Raw genomic sequence first — 19,715 nt, forward strand, 5'->3', positions numbered from 1 at the left:
CAGTGGGTTAAGGACCCCATGTTGCCATGAGCTGTGGTGTCAGTCACAGACTCGGCTCGGATCCTGCATTGCTGTGGCTCTGGTGTAGGCTGGCAGCTACAGCTCCAATTAGACCCCTAACTTGGGAACCTCCACATGCCAAGGATACTGCCCTAAAAAGACACACACAAAAAAAGGCAAGGCTCACAGATTTCAGCGAGTGGGGTGGTTTCGAGTGGGGAGAGAGCCCTGGGAGACCTTGAGATAGGCTTATCCCCACCTGCAGTGCTTCTCAGTGTACTGAGAGGGAGAGGGTTAAGGAAGTCATGCTGGCAAATGCCCCAAGGCCAGTGGGGACAGGGGGTCTGTATTAGGAAACAGTAGGAAAAGTGGAGCATTGGTCTCAGAGCACATGGCCACCAGATGGTGCCAGACACCAGCAGAGTCCCTCTGCAGCTCCCTGGCTGTGCCTTCAGGCTCAGAGATGGGGTTGGAGACAGGTGGGTTGAACCTCATGGAAGTGCCCAGGGCCTTGCACCTGGGTACATGCAGCCTCTGATACTCTGGCCCTCTTTGCCTCAACTCAGAGAGGGGACATAGTTCCCCTTTCACACCTGTGGTTCCATTCCTGTCTGGTTGGGCAGCCCAGTGCCTAGAGAGTTGGACAGGCTATCAGGGGGCTCTGAGGGCCCTTTGATGACTTGGAGGCAGCATTCTTGGTCCAGATGTACCTGGCTTGAATCCTGGAGGTGCAGCTTCCTAGAATCAGGCTGGCATGGAATTTGGCTTCTGGTCATGAGCACAGTGTGTCCACGTGGTGGTATTTTGGGGGCAGGCTGTGCTCATCCCTGTGCCCTTTCTCTCCAGAGAGCTCCACACTCGCCTTCTTCCTTCTCCGTCTGAGCCTCTTCCTCCTCTGTGGCACCCTCGTTAGAAGGAAGCTACCTGAATCCAGGTCATGTGGATACAAGCTGGGTGGTCCTTGATTTGTCTGGATCTCAGGTCTGAAGGGTGCTGATGACTCAAAGCCTGCTCACTTGATTTAAAAAGAGGGGTTGCTGATTTCAGGGCATAGGGTGGTGTCGGGTTGGGTGAGAGGCCCAGCCAACTTTGCAACTGGTATTCATTTTGGGGCACTGAGAGGAGCAGGTAACTCACGCTGGCAGGTGCCCAAGGCCAGTGCAGACCAAGGTTCTGCTGTGGGAGGCGGAGGGAACTCTGCACGTCCAGTCTCTGTTGATCTTGGAGCCTGGGGGTCTATCACTGTACTTCGCACCTTATTGGAGTTTCCTTTCCCTTTGGCCAACAGCTCTTCTTTTAGCTCTCAGCCATGCTTCCTGGCTTGACCTGACTGCATTAGAGCAGTCCATGCTAGGAGTATCCTGCTGATAGCTGTCTGGTTCCCAGAACATGAAAGGCAGGTGTCTTGGTTCCCTTCTTGGGGCTCTTCAAGCAGCATGGTTGGGAGCACATCTTTTTGGATGGACTGCATCCCCTTCAGATGCTGGGTGAGTGTCTGTGGAAATCTGGGGGAGAACCTGACCTGATCGGCCCAGCAGGGACCCCAGGAGCTGCAGGCCCCTCAACCCCTCTGCCAACTTCAGAATGGCTTCCCCAGGGGAGATGCTTCACCAGGACGAAAAACACCTTGAGATAGCTCAGACTTGTGACAGCTTTGGTCACTAGGGGTGACTTGAGCCCGATGCTAAGGCCACTATGTCAACTGCCTCTCTTCCCTCTCTTTCTCTCTGAATTTTTGGTGTCTTTCTCTCACTCTTGTTTCCACTTTCTCCCCATTTTATGCTCAGCCCTCTCTCTCTCTCCCTGTCTGTCTTCCTTTTGGTCTCTGTCTCCTCTGTTTTTGTTGCTGGTGGACGGTGGAAAAAGCCTCCTCTTTTTGTGGTCGCCCAGTAGAAGCACTGGAGCATGGGGGTAGGTGGGGTTGGGGCCGGGATGTGCATTACAACCTGGGGAAGTGTGCAAAGTCTGTTCCCAGGGGTGAACCCAGTTTGGCCATCCCACGTCCTATCTGAATGACCAGGACTCAGCTTCCCACTAGGAGCATCTTTAGACACGGAAAGCCAGGAAGCCCAGGAGAGCCCGAGGGGTTTGAGAAGCCAAGGCAAAGACAGCTGGTCTTTCCCTCTCTTTCTTTGTTGTTTCAGGTGCAACCCTGATCATGCAGAACCCAGAGTCCTACAAGGCAGGGAGAGCAGAGCACGACGATGCGTGGACAATGGAAAGGTGTGACAACGCATTCTGGGGAGGGGAAAAGTGTTAACCTTGGGATTCACTCTCAGATTTTGGAATAGAGAAAATACTCTTGCCACCCAATTCTGCAGCACCACATCTTCCTTCTGTGGACAAAGAAATGTTTCTCTTGGCCTTTGCCGAAAAATCTGCACGTTCATGCCTTCTCTCATGTTTCCTATCTCTGCCTTCCATACTTGGGTATGCCATTCTTTATCCTCCCAAGGGATCCATTAACACAAAACACACTTGCTTTGCAATCAAAGTGTACTTTATTAAAATTACTTTTACAGTTTTTATCTGTGTCTCATTCGGTGTCACTCTACATGTTTTAAAAATACCAACTCCAGGCATGGGATATAAAGAAACATGTCAGAGACATGAGGAGGGAAAAGGTGAGATATGGATGTTCCAGCAGCCAGGGTCTGGGCATGCAAGGCTCGGCCAACCATGTCATCCTGAAAGAGGGAGCGTGACAGAGTTCCCATGGTCAAAGGTACAAACCGACATGAGGCCACAGAATCCTTGGAAAGAAACTGGCTTGAGGGCAGTTGGTCAGGACTAAATCCACAGTCCCCTTCTTCAGTCAGGACTGATGCGGGTGACAGGACAGGGGGTGGACACTAGGGTGACTGCCTGACTCCAGTGCATTAAGTTCTACCTCTGCTTAAGGGGGCTTTCCTATACCTGTGTTTATTTTATCGAAAACTAGTTTTAAAAAAAGCAAATGGATAGGTAACAATTATTTAATACACAATCTTACATTCTACCAAAATCTTATATACCAAGTAGTAAACATGTATCAGAACTTAATACTAAATCTAGACAATAAAGAACTAAGCTTATACTAAAGTTGGCTCGTAATAGATGAAGAGTGAGGTCAATCTTGTATCCTGGTCAAGATGGAAACTTTTGGACTCTTCCAGTCCCAGGCTGAGGCTTCAAGGTGTCCCAGAGGAGTCTGCAACACAAACACAGGGATGCCATCACCGAGGAGGTGCAGAGTCAGATGGAAGGAGGGCTCCCCTGGGTGGATGTGTGGGTCCGTCAGGCTCCTCAGGGCCTGGAACTCCCCAGGGCTCAGATCCCCGTGGCACTGCCGTCTATGCTGTGCTTAGCTGAGGAGGTTTTCTGTTAGCAAAGAGGGAATACAATTGTCCTCCAGGAGCGAGTTCCCTGTGCATTGGGCTGGGCAGCCTTCAAGGGACTGATCCCTGCACAGTGAAACAGATGCAGCGGAAAGGGGAGGCTCCAGGAGACAAGGATGTAGTCCCTCCCAGTGGGGCCCTGGGAGGAGCAGGACATCTGATAACCCAAGGGAAGGGGTAACCAGCCCCTGCAGCCCATGCTTTATACCACTAACCATGAGACCTGCGTGGCAGAAATGGACAGAGGCCTGAAGACCTCCTTTTACCCTGAGAATGCTTTCTACCTCCTGGCCATTCTTGCTTGTGCTTTTCAAGGGGGGGGGGAAGAAGTGGAGAAATCAGTCTTCCTGTATTCAGACTATACTACAAAGCTACAGTCATTCAACTCTATGATCCTGGCGAAAAAGCAGCAACACTGATCAGTCAGAAAGCCCAGAAATAAACCCAAGCACCAAGGGTCAACTGCTCTATGGCAAAGGAGGCAAGAACATACACTGGAGGAAAGACATTGTCTTCCATCAGTAGTGCTGGGAAAACCGGACAGGTACCTGTCAAAAGTGCAGTGAGAACATTCACTAACACCATACACAGAAATAAACTCCAAATGGCTGGGCGACCTCCATGTAAGGCCAGATACTAGAAAACCCCTAGAGAACAACAGGCAGAATGCTCTTGGACATAAATCGCATCAAGATCTTGTTTGATATGCCTCCTAGAATAATGACAATAAAAACACAACTAAATCAGTAGGAACTAATTAAGCTCAAAAGCGTTTGCACAGCAAAGGAGACCTTTTTTTAAAAAAGAAAAACTCCACAGAATGGGAGAGAATATTTGTTTTTTTTTTTTATTTTCCCACTGTACAGCAAGGGGGTCAGGTTATCCTTACATATATACATTGCAATTACAGTTTTTCCCCCACCCTTTCTTCTGTTGCAACATGAGTATCTAGACATAGTTCTCAATGCTATTCAGCAGGATCTCCTTGTAAATCTATTCTAGGAGAGAATATTTGTACATGATTCACCCACCAATGGCTTTACCTTCAAAATAGAGAAACAACACATACAACTCATCCACCACCACAAAAACCAAACAACTCAATGCAAAAAGAGCCGGAAGACCTAAAGAGACATTTCTCCAGATGAGGCTTAGGGATGGCCAATAGGCACATGAAGAGATGCTCAACCTTGCTTGGTACGAGGGGACTACACATCAAAACTGCAGCGAGGGACCACCCCACACCTGTTAGAATGGCCGTCATTAAGTTGATAGATAACAAATGCTGGAGGGGGTGTGGAGAAAGGGGAACCCTCCTACACTGTTGGTGGCAGTGGAAATCAGTGTGACCACTCTGGAAAAGAGTATGGGGGTTCCTCAGAAAACTCACTACAGTACTACCCTATATGATCCAGCGATCCCACACCTGGGCATCTACCCAGACAAAACTTTCACTCAAAAAGACACATGCTCCTGTGGAGTTCCCATCGTGGCTCAGTGGTTAACGAATCCAACTAGGAAACATGAGGTTGCGGGTTCAATCCCTGGCCTTGCTCAGTGGGTTAAGGATCCGGCGTTGCCATGAGCTGTGGTGTAGTTTGCAGACACAGCTCGGATCCTGCATTGCTGTGGCTGTGGTGTAGGCCAGCAGCTCCAGCTCCGATTTGACCCCTAGCCTGGGAACCTCCATATTCCACGGGAGCGGCCCAAGAAATGGTAAAAACACAAAAAAATGAAAAACAAAAAAAAACCCAAACCCCCCTCAAAAAACACATGCCCCTGTATGTTCATGGCACAATTCACAAGAGCCAAGGCATGGAAGCAATCTAAATGTCCACCAACAGATGGATGGATGAAGACGATGGGGTACACATATACAATGTCGTACCACTCAGCTGTGTACAAGAAAGAAACAATGCCACTGGCAGCAACAGCGATGCCACTAAAGTTATCATGGTATGTGGCACAAGTCAGAAAGACAATGACAAATACCACATGACATCACTTCCATGCAGAAGCCAAGATAGGGCACAAAGGAACATATCTCCAGAACAGAAACAGACTCACAGATCTAGAGGACAGACGTGTGGGGAGCCAAGGGGGAGGGGAGAGGAAGTGGGATGGACTGGGAATTTGGGGTTGGTCGATGCAAACGCTTACATTTAGGATGGATAAGCAATGAGGCCCTATGCTGTAGCACAGGGAACTGTATTCAGTCTCTTTGGAGAGAACACAATGGAACATAAGAAGAGAAAAATAATGTATAAATAGGTGTGACTGGGTCCCTTTGCTGTACAGCAGAAATAGGTACAAAAATACCTCACTTCTTCAAAAAATACTTCATGTATATATAGGAGTCACACTCAGCCATAAGAAAGAATGAAGCCATGCAATTTGCAGCAACATGGACAGACCTAGAGATTATCATACTACGTGAAGTAAGTTAGACAAAGATGAAAGTTCTAACACTTCTATGCTGAATCTGAAACATGACTACAATCCAGCTTTTTTACAAAACTGAAACAACGCACAGACATGGGAAGCAAACTTCCATTAGCAAAGGGGAAAGGGAAAGGAAGGGAAGGGATCAATTGGGAGTGTGAGATTAATAGAGAAGCAACAAGGATTCACTGTGTAGCACATGGAACTCTATGCAATATCTTCTCATAACCTGTAAAGAAAAAGAATTTGAAGCTGTACACCTGAAACTAACACAATACAGTAAATAATCTATAGCGAAAGAAATTCAATAAATATTTTTCAGTATTAAGAGTTTCAAAAAATCATGAAGATGTGGTAGTAGAAATATAAATTTATCTTTTTATTCTATTGCTGCATGAAAAGTATATAGAAGAAAGGTATTCTCTTTTTCTTTTTTCAGCCACACCTGCAGCATATGGACGTTCATGGGCTAGGGGTCAGGGACAAGCTGCCTCTGCAGGCCTAAAACAGATGCCACAAGGTGGGATTTGAATCGCCTTTGCAATGTATGCCACAGCTTGCAGCAATGCCAGATTCTTCAACTGACTGAGCGAGGCCAGGGATTGAACCTGCATCTTCATGGACACCATGTCGTGTTTTTAACCCACTGAGCCACAGCAGGAACTCTGAGAAGACAATGCTTTTGAAAGTGTACTAAAACAAGTTACATTCATGTTATTAGATGACACAGTGAAAAGTCACTGAAAGGAATACAACAAATTTGAATCCTAGCCTTTCACTTTTCCCAAGAGAAGACAGAACTGAATTGCCTCAGGGGTTGCTGCATTTGAACTTGTCATCTATGTCAAAGAATTTACAGAAGTTCCAACCTCAGTTTGAGAATGGGTGGCATGGGATGGCCCAGGCCATCCCTGGGCCTTACAGAGACTGAGGGAAGACCCAGACCCTGGAAATTCCCACTCAGGTTGGGATCCTGCCATGTCTTCTGTGTGATGCCAGGAGCACTAAGCATCCACAAGGATGCAGGGCTGGGCCAGGTGAGCCACTCTTCGTACATGAGCACTGAGGGATAGATGCCTTCATCTTGATTGTTTTCTGGAGCCCCGACATGAGGGAGGCCTTAGAGAGGCTGACACAAACTCAGAGGGAAAGGACCCTGTGTCACTTCTCTCAGGCTGAGATTGGTTCAGTACAGACCCGATGTGAATGCTCACCACCTGCCTCCATTTGGCCTGAGCCTCGGGGACCTGGGAGGGAGGAGACCAGGGCCAGGCTAGGAAGGGACACAGGGTCAACATGACTGGGATTTGGGGATCAGGGGATAGCAGTCTGATGGGAAGAGGGGGATCCAACAGGAGCTGTGACCACCTGGTCCTGCTGCCAGAGGCTCTGTCTGGGACATGGTCAATCCCAGGAGATGAGGTCACAGGGCCAGGAGAGAAAGGGTCTGAAGCAAGGCCAGCAGCTCCTTCACACAGTCCCCCAAATTCCTGCTGGCCAGGGGTGGTCTCTTTGGGCAGCTGGACATGGACCTCTCCCAGAGGGGAGGAGAGTCATGACAGCAGCCTGGGGTCAGCTGTGCAGGTGGACAGGACTCAAGGGTACTGGATCCTATGCAGCAACCCCAGATGACTTCTCCTTTATTTTATTTTATACTATTTTTGTCTTTTTCTTTATTCTAGGGCAACTCTGACAGGATATGGAGGTTCCCAGGCTAGGGACAAAATGGGAGCTGCAGCTGCCAGTCGAAACCACAGCCACGAAATACAGGATGCAAGCTGTATCTGCGACAAACACCATAGCTCACAAAAATGCTGGATATTTAAGACACCGAGTGAGGCAAGGGATCGAACCCGCAACCTCATGGTTCCTAGTTGGATTCCTTAACCACTGGAACTCCAAGTATGCCTCCTTTAACTCATCCAACTCTGCGAACATCCCTTCCCTCAGGACACACCGTGAGGACACAATAGGACAGGGAGGCCAGAAATCCCAAACATGCAGAGCCAGAGAGCTGCCTTCTCACCCACCACCTGACACTCACTCGACCAACTTGGTCTCCAGGGTCAAGGTGCCACCACTTCAGGTGCCACCACTTCAGGTCCCTCAAGGCCAATAAAGGAAACCAAGTCAACAGCTCTTGTGCACTGGGCCCTCACGGTGCCAATCACAAAGCAAACTTGCACAACGGGCAGAGACCAAAGCAGGAAGGAGCAGCTTTGGGAGGGAAAATCGATTCTCCCTCTCAAAGAAAAGGAGAGAGGAATACAAACACAGCACAACAAAGACCAGGGACCCAAGTCTTCTTCGTGGTATCCATTTCACAGGGGAAAACACCACAGCAGAGTGCCACTCATTAGGCCACCCACCCACCCACCCGCCAAGTCCTATCCCCCACTTCCTCCCTCTCCCGGCAGCAGGCGGAACCCAGGTGCTCCCAGGAACCCTCTCCCACTGGATCCCAGCTGCGTGCTCTTCCCTACCTGCAGCCTCCTCATCCTGGCGGCTGCTCAGGCTCTCCACCACTGAGTCTGTAGAAACACACCATCAGGGGAATCAAGGAGTTAGAAAGAGTGGCCCTCCCGTTTCTCCGGCTTCCCTGAGGTGACTACGGGTACAGAGCATCACCCTGGTTTTTCCTCCAGGTGCCCAGACCTTCCCTCTGCTCCATGGACTGAGACCCTTCCACACAAGGTGAGCACAGATGCCAACATTCAGGCATCTCATATCTGCTCCCTCTCCTTATTAAAGTAGGCGGTGAACATCTTTACATCAATTTCTTTCTGTTTTTAAGTTTCAGACTCACCTGCCCCACACTCCAAGCAGCAGGCGTCACCCAAGTGTCCCGGGATCCCTCTCCCATTGGCTCCTACCTGAGAGCTGTTCTTACCTGTATCACTTTCATCATGGTTGCTGTCACTCAGACTCTCCATGAAACATACTGCAGAGACACAGACATAAGGAATCAAGGTGTTAGAGCCTGTCCCCCACACGTATCCCCTACTTAGGGTTGTTTGCGGCCACACAGCACCACCCTGGCTTGTCCTCCGTGTGCTCAGAACTTCCCTCTGCTCTACGGCCTCAGAAGCTTCCATAAAACATTGGCCACAGTGGCAAACCTTCAGAGATCGTGGGCTGCTGAGGGATGGAGCCTTACACATCTCCCTTCTACGAGTCCATCTGGAGGCCTCAGCTCCAGGGTGACACACCTGAAATTCCAGCTGCATGGACACACTTGTGTGGTGGCCCCTGGGAGTGAACCATAGGCTGCTTTATTCTGTTCACTGCAAGAGGCAGACCTAACTACTGACTGAACTCAATTAAGCAGAAATGGCTCCTTCTGGCCAGTGGCTGGCACACTGTGGACAGCAGCTCTACAGAAGCACTGAGGAGAAAGGGACCACTGCCCGTGAGGTTCACCTCCAAAACATATATAAAGAAAACTCATACACCTCCACAACAACAACAGCAAAGAAACCACCCAGGAGTTCCCGTCAGGGCACAGCGGAAACGAATCCGACTAGGAACCACGAGCTTGCGGGGTTGATCCCTGGCCTCGCTGAGGGGGTTAAGGATCCAGCGTTGCCGAGAGCTCTGGTGTCCGTCGCAGATACGGGTGGAGAAAAGGCTCCCCCGCCCCAGCATTGCCGATGCGAACGTACACTGGTACAACCACTATGGAAGACACCATGGAGGGTCCTGCGAAAACTGAACACAGCAGGGCATGCGACCTAGCAAGCCGAGCACCCTGGGAAATATCAGGACAAATGTATCCAGGAAAAAGACATATGCCCCTCTATGTTTATGGCAGCACTGTTCACAACAGCCAAGACAGGGAAGCCACCTCATGTCCACAGACAGATGAATGGCTCATGACGATGTGGTCCACATAGATGATGGAATTCACGACTCAGCCAGAAAATCGAAGAAGAAACCAATGCCACTCAAAACAATAGGGATGGATCGAGAGATTCTCGTGCAAAGTGAAGTACGTGACAAAGAGAAAGACGGATACCACCTGATCTCACTTAGAGGTGGAATCTAAAGCACGGCACAAAGGAACCTGTCCACAGAACCCACGGATGCAGAGAACAGACTTGTGGTTGTGAAGGGCACGGACTGGGAGTTTGGGGGCAGTTGACGCCAACTACGGCATTGAGAATGGAGAGACAACAAGGTCCTCCTGTTGCAGCACACGGAGAACGAGATCCAATCTCCTGTAATCGACCTGATCTCAGACGGCAATAATATCAAAAAAGGAACATACGTTAATGGACACACACGACTGGGGAACGTTGCTCCACAGCAGAGAGTGAAACAACACTGTACCTCCATTAAAATAGAAACAAACAGAAAGGACAGTGTCTAACAATCCACTGAATGGAAAGACAACCTACAGAAGAGGATATTTGTAAATCTTGTATTTGAAACAGGGGCTCATATTTGGAATATATGGGAAACAACTACAAATCAATTGAATCAAAAGGCAAATACCTCAGTTGTAGATGAGTGGAAGCCTGGGAGAGACCCACCGTCCAAGAAGACCACAGAGAGCAGCACACAGAGGGCATGTTTCCCAAAGTCGCCTATCACAATGGAAAGGCAAAGCAAAGGCACCATGAGGTATCACCTCCCACCTGGTAGGACACGGAGTGTTTTCAAACCTGAACAGATGTTTGGGAAGATGTGACTGCCTGGGACTTCTGGACACTGTAGCAGGGAATGTCAACGGGGCCAGCCAGGACGGGAAACACCACGGCAGGACCCTGCAATCCCACTGCTGCATGGACATGTAAAGGAAGATCCATCAGTGTCGGGTAAAGAGACCTGCCATCCCAGGATCACGGCAGCGCCATACACAAGAGCCCAACAGAAACAGAGCCCCAGTGTCCACGGGCACACAGACTGAGAAAGACAACGGGGTGGATACAGACCATAGCAAGGTATTCCGTTGTCACAGAAGAAGGAAACCCTACCCATTGCAGCAATGCACAGAGAACTCCAGGACATTATTGACTGATTCACTTTTGGGCTTGAGGGCTGCCCCCGCAGCAGATGGAAATTCCCAGGCGAGGCGGCAAATCAGAGCTGTGGCCACCGGCCGACACCACAGCCACAGCCAAGCTGGATACCAGCCGCGTCTGGGACCTCTGCCGCAGCTCACCGCAATGCGGGATTCTTCACCCACTGAGCAAGGCCAAGGGTCGAACCCGTGTCCTCATAGGTACTGGTCAGGTTCATGAGCTCTGAGCCTCAACAGGAACTCGCTGGAGGACATCACTTCAAGTGAAGCCAGTCAGACACAGAAGGACAAAGACTCTCTGATGTCATGCACATGAGGTGTCTGAAAGACCACTCCTGAGCAGAGGCTGGAAGGGTGGCTGCCCCGAGTGGGCAGGAGGTGCGGGGGGAGCACAGCGTTCACAACACTCCTCGGGACACTTACAACCTCAAGAGGCTCGAGTTCATGGCACATGTTTGAAACAACAGCATGAAAGTCTGCACCAAGCAGAGGGGGAAGAAAAGAGGAAACGAAAGACCAACAGAGGAAGGAAAGCCTTTTCCCCAAACCTTGCTCCCAGCGGGTGCAGGGAGAATGAGGGAATGGACAGTTAGCCTGCGGTCATCATGAGACTGTTCAACGAGAAACTGGACAGCTATGTGGTGCTAAGACACAAGTGACTCCCCACAAAACACACCCACTCACACTGGTTCACAATCACACCAACAGGCCCTCACACGCACACCCCCCAATGTTCCCGGACACCTACCCCCACCATACAAAGAGCCTCCTTTCCTCCAGGGACCCGAGGACTTGGGATGGCCCTTTTGTGGGAAGTCAGTCTCTTTCACCCCATCCTTCACCCCCTTTCCCAGGAGGAACCCAGAATCAGGGTGTCTCTGCAACCAAAGGGGCAGGAAAGCACCCCCCGCCCTTCCTCAACACCTGGACTTCTCCTCAGCAGAGCCGGGTTCCAGAATACTTACGGCTTTCATCGTCCATCCCGTCCACCTGTGATGAGAGAAAAGAAAACACTGTGAGTGTCACAGCATCCTCTGCACTGTGGCCACAGGTCTTCCTGTGGTTGCGGACCGCAGGCACACAGACAGAAGGCAGAGTTGAGTCTGTTTCCCCAAAAGAAGACAGCAAAGACACCTGTGGAAAAGGCACCAGCTTTTCATGGAAGACCTCCCAAGTCCACGTTCATTTAAAAAACATTCAGGCTTCTTTGGAGTTCCCGTCGTGGCGCAGTGGTTAACGAATCCGACCAGGAACCATGAGGTTGCGGGTTCGATCCCTGGCCTTGCTCAGTGGGTTAAGGATCCGGCATTGCCGTGAGCTGAGGTGTAGGTTGCAGACGTTGCTCGGATCCCGCGTTGCTGTGGCTCTGGCGCAGGCCGGTGGCTACAGCTCTGGTTTGACCCTGAGCCTGGGAACCTCCATATGCCACAGGAGTGGCCCTAGAAAAGGCAAAAAGACAACAAAACAAAACATTCAGGCTTCTTCAAAGACAAATGCTCCCTATGTACACTTGGGAACTGATGTGGTCCCTTTTGCCAATGCCCCTTGGAAGGAGTTATTGGTTGGTACCAAACTTTGACTCAACATTCCTCCACAGAGGAATGTGCATATATCCTCTATAATGGACTTGCTCAGATTTCCTTTTCTGAAGTAGGCACATCCAAGAAGAAAGGAGGCACCTTTTTAAATCTCCGATCAAGAAAGGTGAGCTTACCTTGGGGGCAAGCTGGTCTTCCTGCTCAACCAGGTCGCTGGCTGGGGACTCCTCGTCATTTTCAAGGGATGGGCCTGCCTCCTCCTCTGCCTCGTCAATGCAGGCAGCCTCCTCCTGCACCTTCTCAGTTCCCGGCCCCACCTCCTCCTCATTTGCCCCAGCCAGGGCCTCTTCCTCCGTCTTCTCACTCCCGCCGGCCTCCACAACATCATCGAGGGTTGCTAGGGGGACACACAGTCACTGTCAGCAAGGCGGTGGTGCTGCTCGGGAGGTACTCTGGGCACCTCACCTGACTGGACATGGGCTGAGAGTCAAGGGGTGGGGGTGGGATGAAGCACGGATGGAGCTTCTCTTGGCCCATCCTCCCGGGTAAACGTTTTGAAGGACGGCAGAGAGCACCTTGAAAGACCTGAGAAAGGGAGCCTCTGCCTCTCTTGCTAAAGGGAACCTCTCCGTGGCATATTCTCCATCTGAGAAATGGCCAACACGAGCATGCAGGCTCTGCTGCCATGACAGAGTCTCGTGAATCCTCCTGCCCATTTTCCTCTCCAGCCACATTCCTCCATCTTCTGAAATGGCAGGAGATCATTTCAGCTTCCCTACTCTTCCCACAGGGTGCTCCTGTGTTCACACGCCATCCTCTGGGATGTTTCGCCTCTTTTCTTTTCTTAGATACATAATGCTTCTCTTTGGAATACTTTGGCAATAGGAAACTCACGGGGAGAGCAGGCCTTCCCAATGCTATGTACTTTGCACCACTGTCCATAACAACTTTTCTCATCATAACTCATAGGACCTCTGCACCCATTCAGGAATGACTCCCCCTTCAGCCCTGCTGCCAGGTCTTGGCCATTTCTACTTTCCATCTCTGACACTCTGCCGAGTCTGGTTACCGCCTATATGTTGAGTTGCACGATATTTCCTTCTCTGTGCTGCCTGATTTCTCTATTTTTTTTTCTATTGATACTTGTTGCTTTTTAGGGCCACACACATGCCATATGGAGGTTCCCAGGCTAGGGGTCTAATAGGAGCCGTAGCTGCCATTTTATGTCAGAGCCACAGCAAGGCAGGATCCCAGCTGCATCTGCCACCTACACCACAGCTCACGGCATTACTGGATCCTTAATTCACTGAGTGAGGCCAGCGATCGAACCCGCAATCTCATGGTTCCTAGTTGGAGCCCTTAACCACTGGAACTCCAAGTATGCCTCCTTTAACTCATCCAACTCTGCGAACATCCCTTCCCTCAGGACACACCGTGAGGACACAATAGGACAGGGAGGCCAGAAATCCCAAACATGCAGAGCCAGAGAGCTGCCTTCTCACCCACCACCTGACACTCACTCGACCAACTTGGTCTCCAGGGTCAAGGTGCCACCACTTCAGGTGCCACCACTTCAGGTCCCTCAAGGCCAATAAAGGAAACCAAGTCAACAGCTCTTGTGCACTGGGCCCTCACGGTGCCAATCACAAAGCAAACTTGCACAACGGGCAGAGACCAAAGCAGGAAGGAGCAGCTTTGGGAGGGAAAATCGATTCTCCCTCTCAAAGAAAAGGAGAGAGGAATACAAACACAGCACAACAAAGACCAGGGACCCAAGTCTTCTTCGTGGTATCCATTTCACAGGGGAAAACACCACAGCAGAGTGCCACTCATTAGGCCACCCACCCACCCACCCGCCAAGTCCTATCCCCCACTTCCTCCCTCTCCCGGCAGCAGGCGGAACCCAGGTGCTCCCAGGAACCCTCTCCCACTGGATCCCAGCTGCGTGCTCTTCCCTACCTGCAGCCTCCTCATCCTGGCGGCTGCTCAGGCTCTCCACCACTGAGTCTGTAGAAACACACCATCAGGGGAATCAAGGAGTTAGAAAGAGTGGCCCTCCCGTTTCTCCGGCTTCCCTGAGGTGACTACGGGTACAGAGCATCACCCTGGTTTTTCCTCCAGGTGCCCAGACCTTCCCTCTGCTCCATGGACTGAGACCCTTCCACACAAGGTGAGCACAGATGCCAACATTCAGGCATCTCATATCTGCTCCCTCTCCTTATTAAAGTAGGCGGTGAACATCTTTACATCAATTTCTTTCTGTTTTTAAGTTTCAGACTCACCTGCCCCACACTCCAAGCAGCAGGCGTCACCCAAGTGTCCCGGGATCCCTCTCCCATTGGCTCCTACCTGAGAGCTGTTCTTACCTGTATCACTTTCATCATGGTTGCTGTCACTCAGACTCTCCATGAAACATACTGCAGAGACACAGACATAAGGAATCAAGGTGTTAGAGCCTGTCCCCCACACGTATCCCCTACTTAGGGTTGTTTGCGGCCACACAGCACCACCCTGGCTTGTCCTCCGTGTGCTCAGAACTTCCCTCTGCTCTACGGCCTCAGAAGCTTCCATAAAACATTGGCCACAGTGGCAAACCTTCAGAGATCGTGGGCTGCTGAGGGATGGAGCCTTACACATCTCCCTTCTACGAGTCCATCTGGAGGCCTCAGCTCCAGGGTGACACACCTGAAATTCCAGCTGCATGGACACACTTGTGTGGTGGCCCCTGGGAGTGAACCATAGGCTGCTTTATTCTGTTCACTGCAAGAGGCAGACCTAACTACTGACTGAACTCAATTAAGCAGAAATGGCTCCTTCTGGCCAGTGGCTGGCACACTGTGGACAGCAGCTCTACAGAAGCACTGAGGAGAAAGGGACCACTGCCCGTGAGGTTCACCTCCAAAACATATATAAAGAAAACTCATACACCTCCACAACAACAACAGCAAAGAAACCACCCAGGAGTTCCCGTCAGGGCACAGCGGAAACGAATCCGACTAGGAACCACGAGCTTGCGGGGTTGATCCCTGGCCTCGCTGAGGGGGTTAAGGATCCAGCGTTGCCGAGAGCTCTGGTGTCCGTCGCAGATACGGGTGGAGAAAAGGCTCCCCCGCCCCAGCATTGCCGATGCGAACGTACACTGGTACAACCACTATGGAAGACACCATGGAGGGTCCTGCGAAAACTGAACACAGCAGGGCATGCGACCTAGCAAGCCGAGCACCCTGGGAAATATCAGGACAAATGTATCCAGGAAAAAGACATATGCCCCTCTATGTTTATGGCAGCACTGTTCACAACAGCCAAGACAGGGAAGCCACCTCATGTCCACAGACAGATGAATGGCTCATGACGATGTGGTCCACATAGATGATGGAATTCACGACTCAGCCAGAAAATCGAAGAAGAAACCAATGCCACTCAAAACAATAGGGATGGATCGAGAGATTCTCGTGCAAAGTGAAGTACGTGACAAAGAGAAAGACGGATACCACCTGATCTCACTTAGAGGTGGAATCTAAAGCACGGCACAAAGGAACCTGTCCACAGAACCCACGGATGCAGAGAACAGACTTGTGGTTGTGAAGGGCACGGACTGGGAGTTTGGGGGCAGTTGACGCCAACTACGGCATTGAGAATGGAGAGACAACAAGGTCCTCCTGTTGCAGCACACGGAGAACGAGATCCAATCTCCTGTAATCGACCTGATCTCAGACGGCAATAATATCAAAAAAGGAACATACGTTAATGGACACACACGACTGGGGAACGTTGCTCCACAGCAGAGAGTGAAACAACACTGTACCTCCATTAAAATAGAAACAAACAGAAAGGACAGTGTCTAACAATCCACTGAATGGAAAGACAACCTACAGAAGAGGATATTTGTAAATCTTGTATTTGAAACAGGGGCTCATATTTGGAATATATGGGAAACAACTACAAATCAATTGAATCAAAAGGCAAATACCTCAGTTGTAGATGAGTGGAAGCCTGGGAGAGACCCACCGTCCAAGAAGACCACAGAGAGCAGCACACAGAGGGCATGTTTCCCAAAGTCGCCTATCACAATGGAAAGGCAAAGCAAAGGCACCATGAGGTATCACCTCCCACCTGGTAGGACACGGAGTGTTTTCAAACCTGAACAGATGTTTGGGAAGATGTGACTGCCTGGGACTTCTGGACACTGTAGCAGGGAATGTCAACGGGGCCAGCCAGGACGGGAAACACCACGGCAGGACCCTGCAATCCCACTGCTGCATGGACATGTAAAGGAAGATCCATCAGTGTCGGGTAAAGAGACCTGCCATCCCAGGATCACGGCAGCGCCATACACAAGAGCCCAACAGAAACAGAGCCCCAGTGTCCACGGGCACACAGACTGAGAAAGACAACGGGGTGGATACAGACCATAGCAAGGTATTCCGTTGTCACAGAAGAAGGAAACCCTACCCATTGCAGCAATGCACAGAGAACTCCAGGACATTATTGACTGATTCACTTTTGGGCTTGAGGGCTGCCCCCGCAGCAGATGGAAATTCCCAGGCGAGGCGGCAAATCAGAGCTGTGGCCACCGGCCGACACCACAGCCACAGCCAAGCTGGATACCAGCCGCGTCTGGGACCTCTGCCGCAGCTCACCGCAATGCGGGATTCTTCACCCACTGAGCAAGGCCAAGGGTCGAACCCGTGTCCTCATAGGTACTGGTCAGGTTCATGAGCTCTGAGCCTCAACAGGAACTCGCTGGAGGACATCACTTCAAGTGAAGCCAGTCAGACACAGAAGGACAAAGACTCTCTGATGTCATGCACATGAGGTGTCTGAAAGACCACTCCTGAGCAGAGGCTGGAAGGGTGGCTGCCCCGAGTGGGCAGGAGGTGCGGGGGGAGCACAGCGTTCACAACACTCCTCGGGACACTTACAACCTCAAGAGGCTCGAGTTCATGGCACATGTTTGAAACAACAGCATGAAAGTCTGCACCAAGCAGAGGGGGAAGAAAAGAGGAAACGAAAGACCAACAGAGGAAGGAAAGCCTTTTCCCCAAACCTTGCTCCCAGCGGGTGCAGGGAGAATGAGGGAATGGACAGTTAGCCTGCGGTCATCATGAGACTGTTCAACGAGAAACTGGACAGCTATGTGGTGCTAAGACACAAGTGACTCCCCACAAAACACACCCACTCACACTGGTTCACAATCACACCAACAGGCCCTCACACGCACACCCCCCAATGTTCCCGGACACCTACCCCCACCATACAAAGAGCCTCCTTTCCTCCAGGGACCCGAGGACTTGGGATGGCCCTTTTGTGGGAAGTCAGTCTCTTTCACCCCATCCTTCACCCCCTTTCCCAGGAGGAACCCAGAATCAGGGTGTCTCTGCAACCAAAGGGGCAGGAAAGCACCCCCCGCCCTTCCTCAACACCTGGACTTCTCCTCAGCAGAGCCGGGTTCCAGAATACTTACGGCTTTCATCGTCCATCCCGTCCACCTGTGATGAGAGAAAAGAAAACACTGTGAGTGTCACAGCATCCTCTGCACTGTGGCCACAGGTCTTCCTGTGGTTGCGGACCGCAGGCACACAGACAGAAGGCAGAGTTGAGTCTGTTTCCCCAAAAGAAGACAGCAAAGACACCTGTGGAAAAGGCACCAGCTTTTCATGGAAGACCTCCCAAGTCCACGTTCATTTAAAAAACATTCAGGCTTCTTTGGAGTTCCCGTCGTGGCGCAGTGGTTAACGAATCCGACCAGGAACCATGAGGTTGCGGGTTCGATCCCTGGCCTTGCTCAGTGGGTTAAGGATCCGGCATTGCCGTGAGCTGAGGTGTAGGTTGCAGACGTTGCTCGGATCCCGCGTTGCTGTGGCTCTGGCGCAGGCCGGTGGCTACAGCTCTGGTTTGACCCTGAGCCTGGGAACCTCCATATGCCACAGGAGTGGCCCTAGAAAAGGCAAAAAGACAACAAAACAAAACATTCAGGCTTCTTCAAAGACAAATGCTCCCTATGTACACTTGGGAACTGATGTGGTCCCTTTTGCCAATGCCCCTTGGAAGGAGTTATTGGTTGGTACCAAACTTTGACTCAACATTCCTCCACAGAGGAATGTGCATATATCCTCTATAATGGACTTGCTCAGATTTCCTTTTCTGAAGTAGGCACATCCAAGAAGAAAGGAGGCACCTTTTTAAATCTCCGATCAAGAAAGGTGAGCTTACCTTGGGGGCAAGCTGGTCTTCCTGCTCAACCAGGTCGCTGGCTGGGGACTCCTCGTCATTTTCAAGGGATGGGCCTGCCTCCTCCTCTGCCTCGTCAATGCAGGCAGCCTCCTCCTGCACCTTCTCAGTTCCCGGCCCCACCTCCTCCTCATTTGCCCCAGCCAGGGCCTCTTCCTCCGTCTTCTCACTCCCGCCGGCCTCCACAACATCATCGAGGGTTGCTAGGGGGACACACAGTCACTGTCAGCAAGGCGGTGGTGCTGCTCGGGAGGTACTCTGGGCACCTCACCTGACTGGACATGGGCTGAGAGTCAAGGGGTGGGGGTGGGATGAAGCACGGATGGAGCTTCTCTTGGCCCATCCTCCCGGGTAAACGTTTTGAAGGACGGCAGAGAGCACCTTGAAAGACCTGAGAAAGGGAGCCTCTGCCTCTCTTGCTAAAGGGAACCTCTCCGTGGCATATTCTCCATCTGAGAAATGGCCAACACGAGCATGCAGGCTCTGCTGCCATGACAGAGTCTCGTGAATCCTCCTGCCCATTTTCCTCTCCAGCCACATTCCTCCATCTTCTGAAATGGCAGGAGATCATTTCAGCTTCCCTACTCTTCCCACAGGGTGCTCCTGTGTTCACACGCCATCCTCTGGGATGTTTCGCCTCTTTTCTTTTCTTAGATACATAATGCTTCTCTTTGGAATACTTTGGCAATAGGAAACTCACGGGGAGAGCAGGCCTTCCCAATGCTATGTACTTTGCACCACTGTCCATAACAACTTTTCTCATCATAACTCATAGGACCTCTGCACCCATTCAGGAATGACTCCCCCTTCAGCCCTGCTGCCAGGTCTTGGCCATTTCTACTTTCCATCTCTGACACTCTGCCGAGTCTGGTTACCGCCTATATGTTGAGTTGCACGATATTTCCTTCTCTGTGCTGCCTGATTTCTCTATTTTTTTTTCTATTGATACTTGTTGCTTTTTAGGGCCACACACATGCCATATGGAGGTTCCCAGGCTAGGGGTCTAATAGGAGCCGTAGCTGCCATTTTATGTCAGAGCCACAGCAAGGCAGGATCCCAGCTGCATCTGCCACCTACACCACAGCTCACGGCATTACTGGATCC

The 19,715-nt window shown here is 51.0% G+C and overlaps 1 protein-coding gene across 8 annotated transcripts in view; it reads right to left on the reverse strand.

Moving 5' to 3' along the window:
* Positions 1 to 2,482: 2,482 nt before the first annotated feature.
* Positions 2,483 to 19,715, reverse strand: part of LOC146398910 (uncharacterized) — an 80,668-nt gene continuing 63,435 nt past the window's right edge. For 7 of the 8 annotated variants that reach the window (XM_084980836.1, XM_084980839.1, XM_084980835.1 and 4 more), the window contains 9 exons: positions 18,594 to 18,814; positions 17,845 to 17,869; positions 14,747 to 14,797; positions 14,340 to 14,387; positions 12,557 to 12,777; positions 11,808 to 11,832; positions 8,710 to 8,760; positions 8,303 to 8,350; positions 2,483 to 3,190 (listed from right to left, as the gene is read on the reverse strand). In XM_084980836.1, the coding sequence (XP_084836962.1) occupies positions 3,171 to 3,190; positions 8,303 to 8,350; positions 8,710 to 8,760; positions 11,808 to 11,832; positions 12,557 to 12,777; positions 14,340 to 14,387; positions 14,747 to 14,797; positions 17,845 to 17,869; positions 18,594 to 18,814 (710 nt within the window). In that variant the 3' untranslated portion in view covers positions 2,483 to 3,170. The remainder of the gene's footprint in view (positions 3,191 to 8,302; positions 8,351 to 8,709; positions 8,761 to 11,807; positions 11,833 to 12,556; positions 12,778 to 14,339; positions 14,388 to 14,746; positions 14,798 to 17,844; positions 17,870 to 18,593; positions 18,815 to 19,715) is intronic. The other variant, XM_084980840.1, reaches the window with a different exon arrangement.

This window comes from Sus scrofa, chromosome 10, assembly GCF_054392235.1.
Source record: "Sus scrofa isolate SSC_HxYL_T2T_F1_AM1 chromosome 10, Sscrofa_HxYL_maternal_Yorkshire_Landrace_v2.0, whole genome shotgun sequence".
Taxonomy (NCBI): Eukaryota; Metazoa; Chordata; class Mammalia; order Artiodactyla; family Suidae; genus Sus; species Sus scrofa.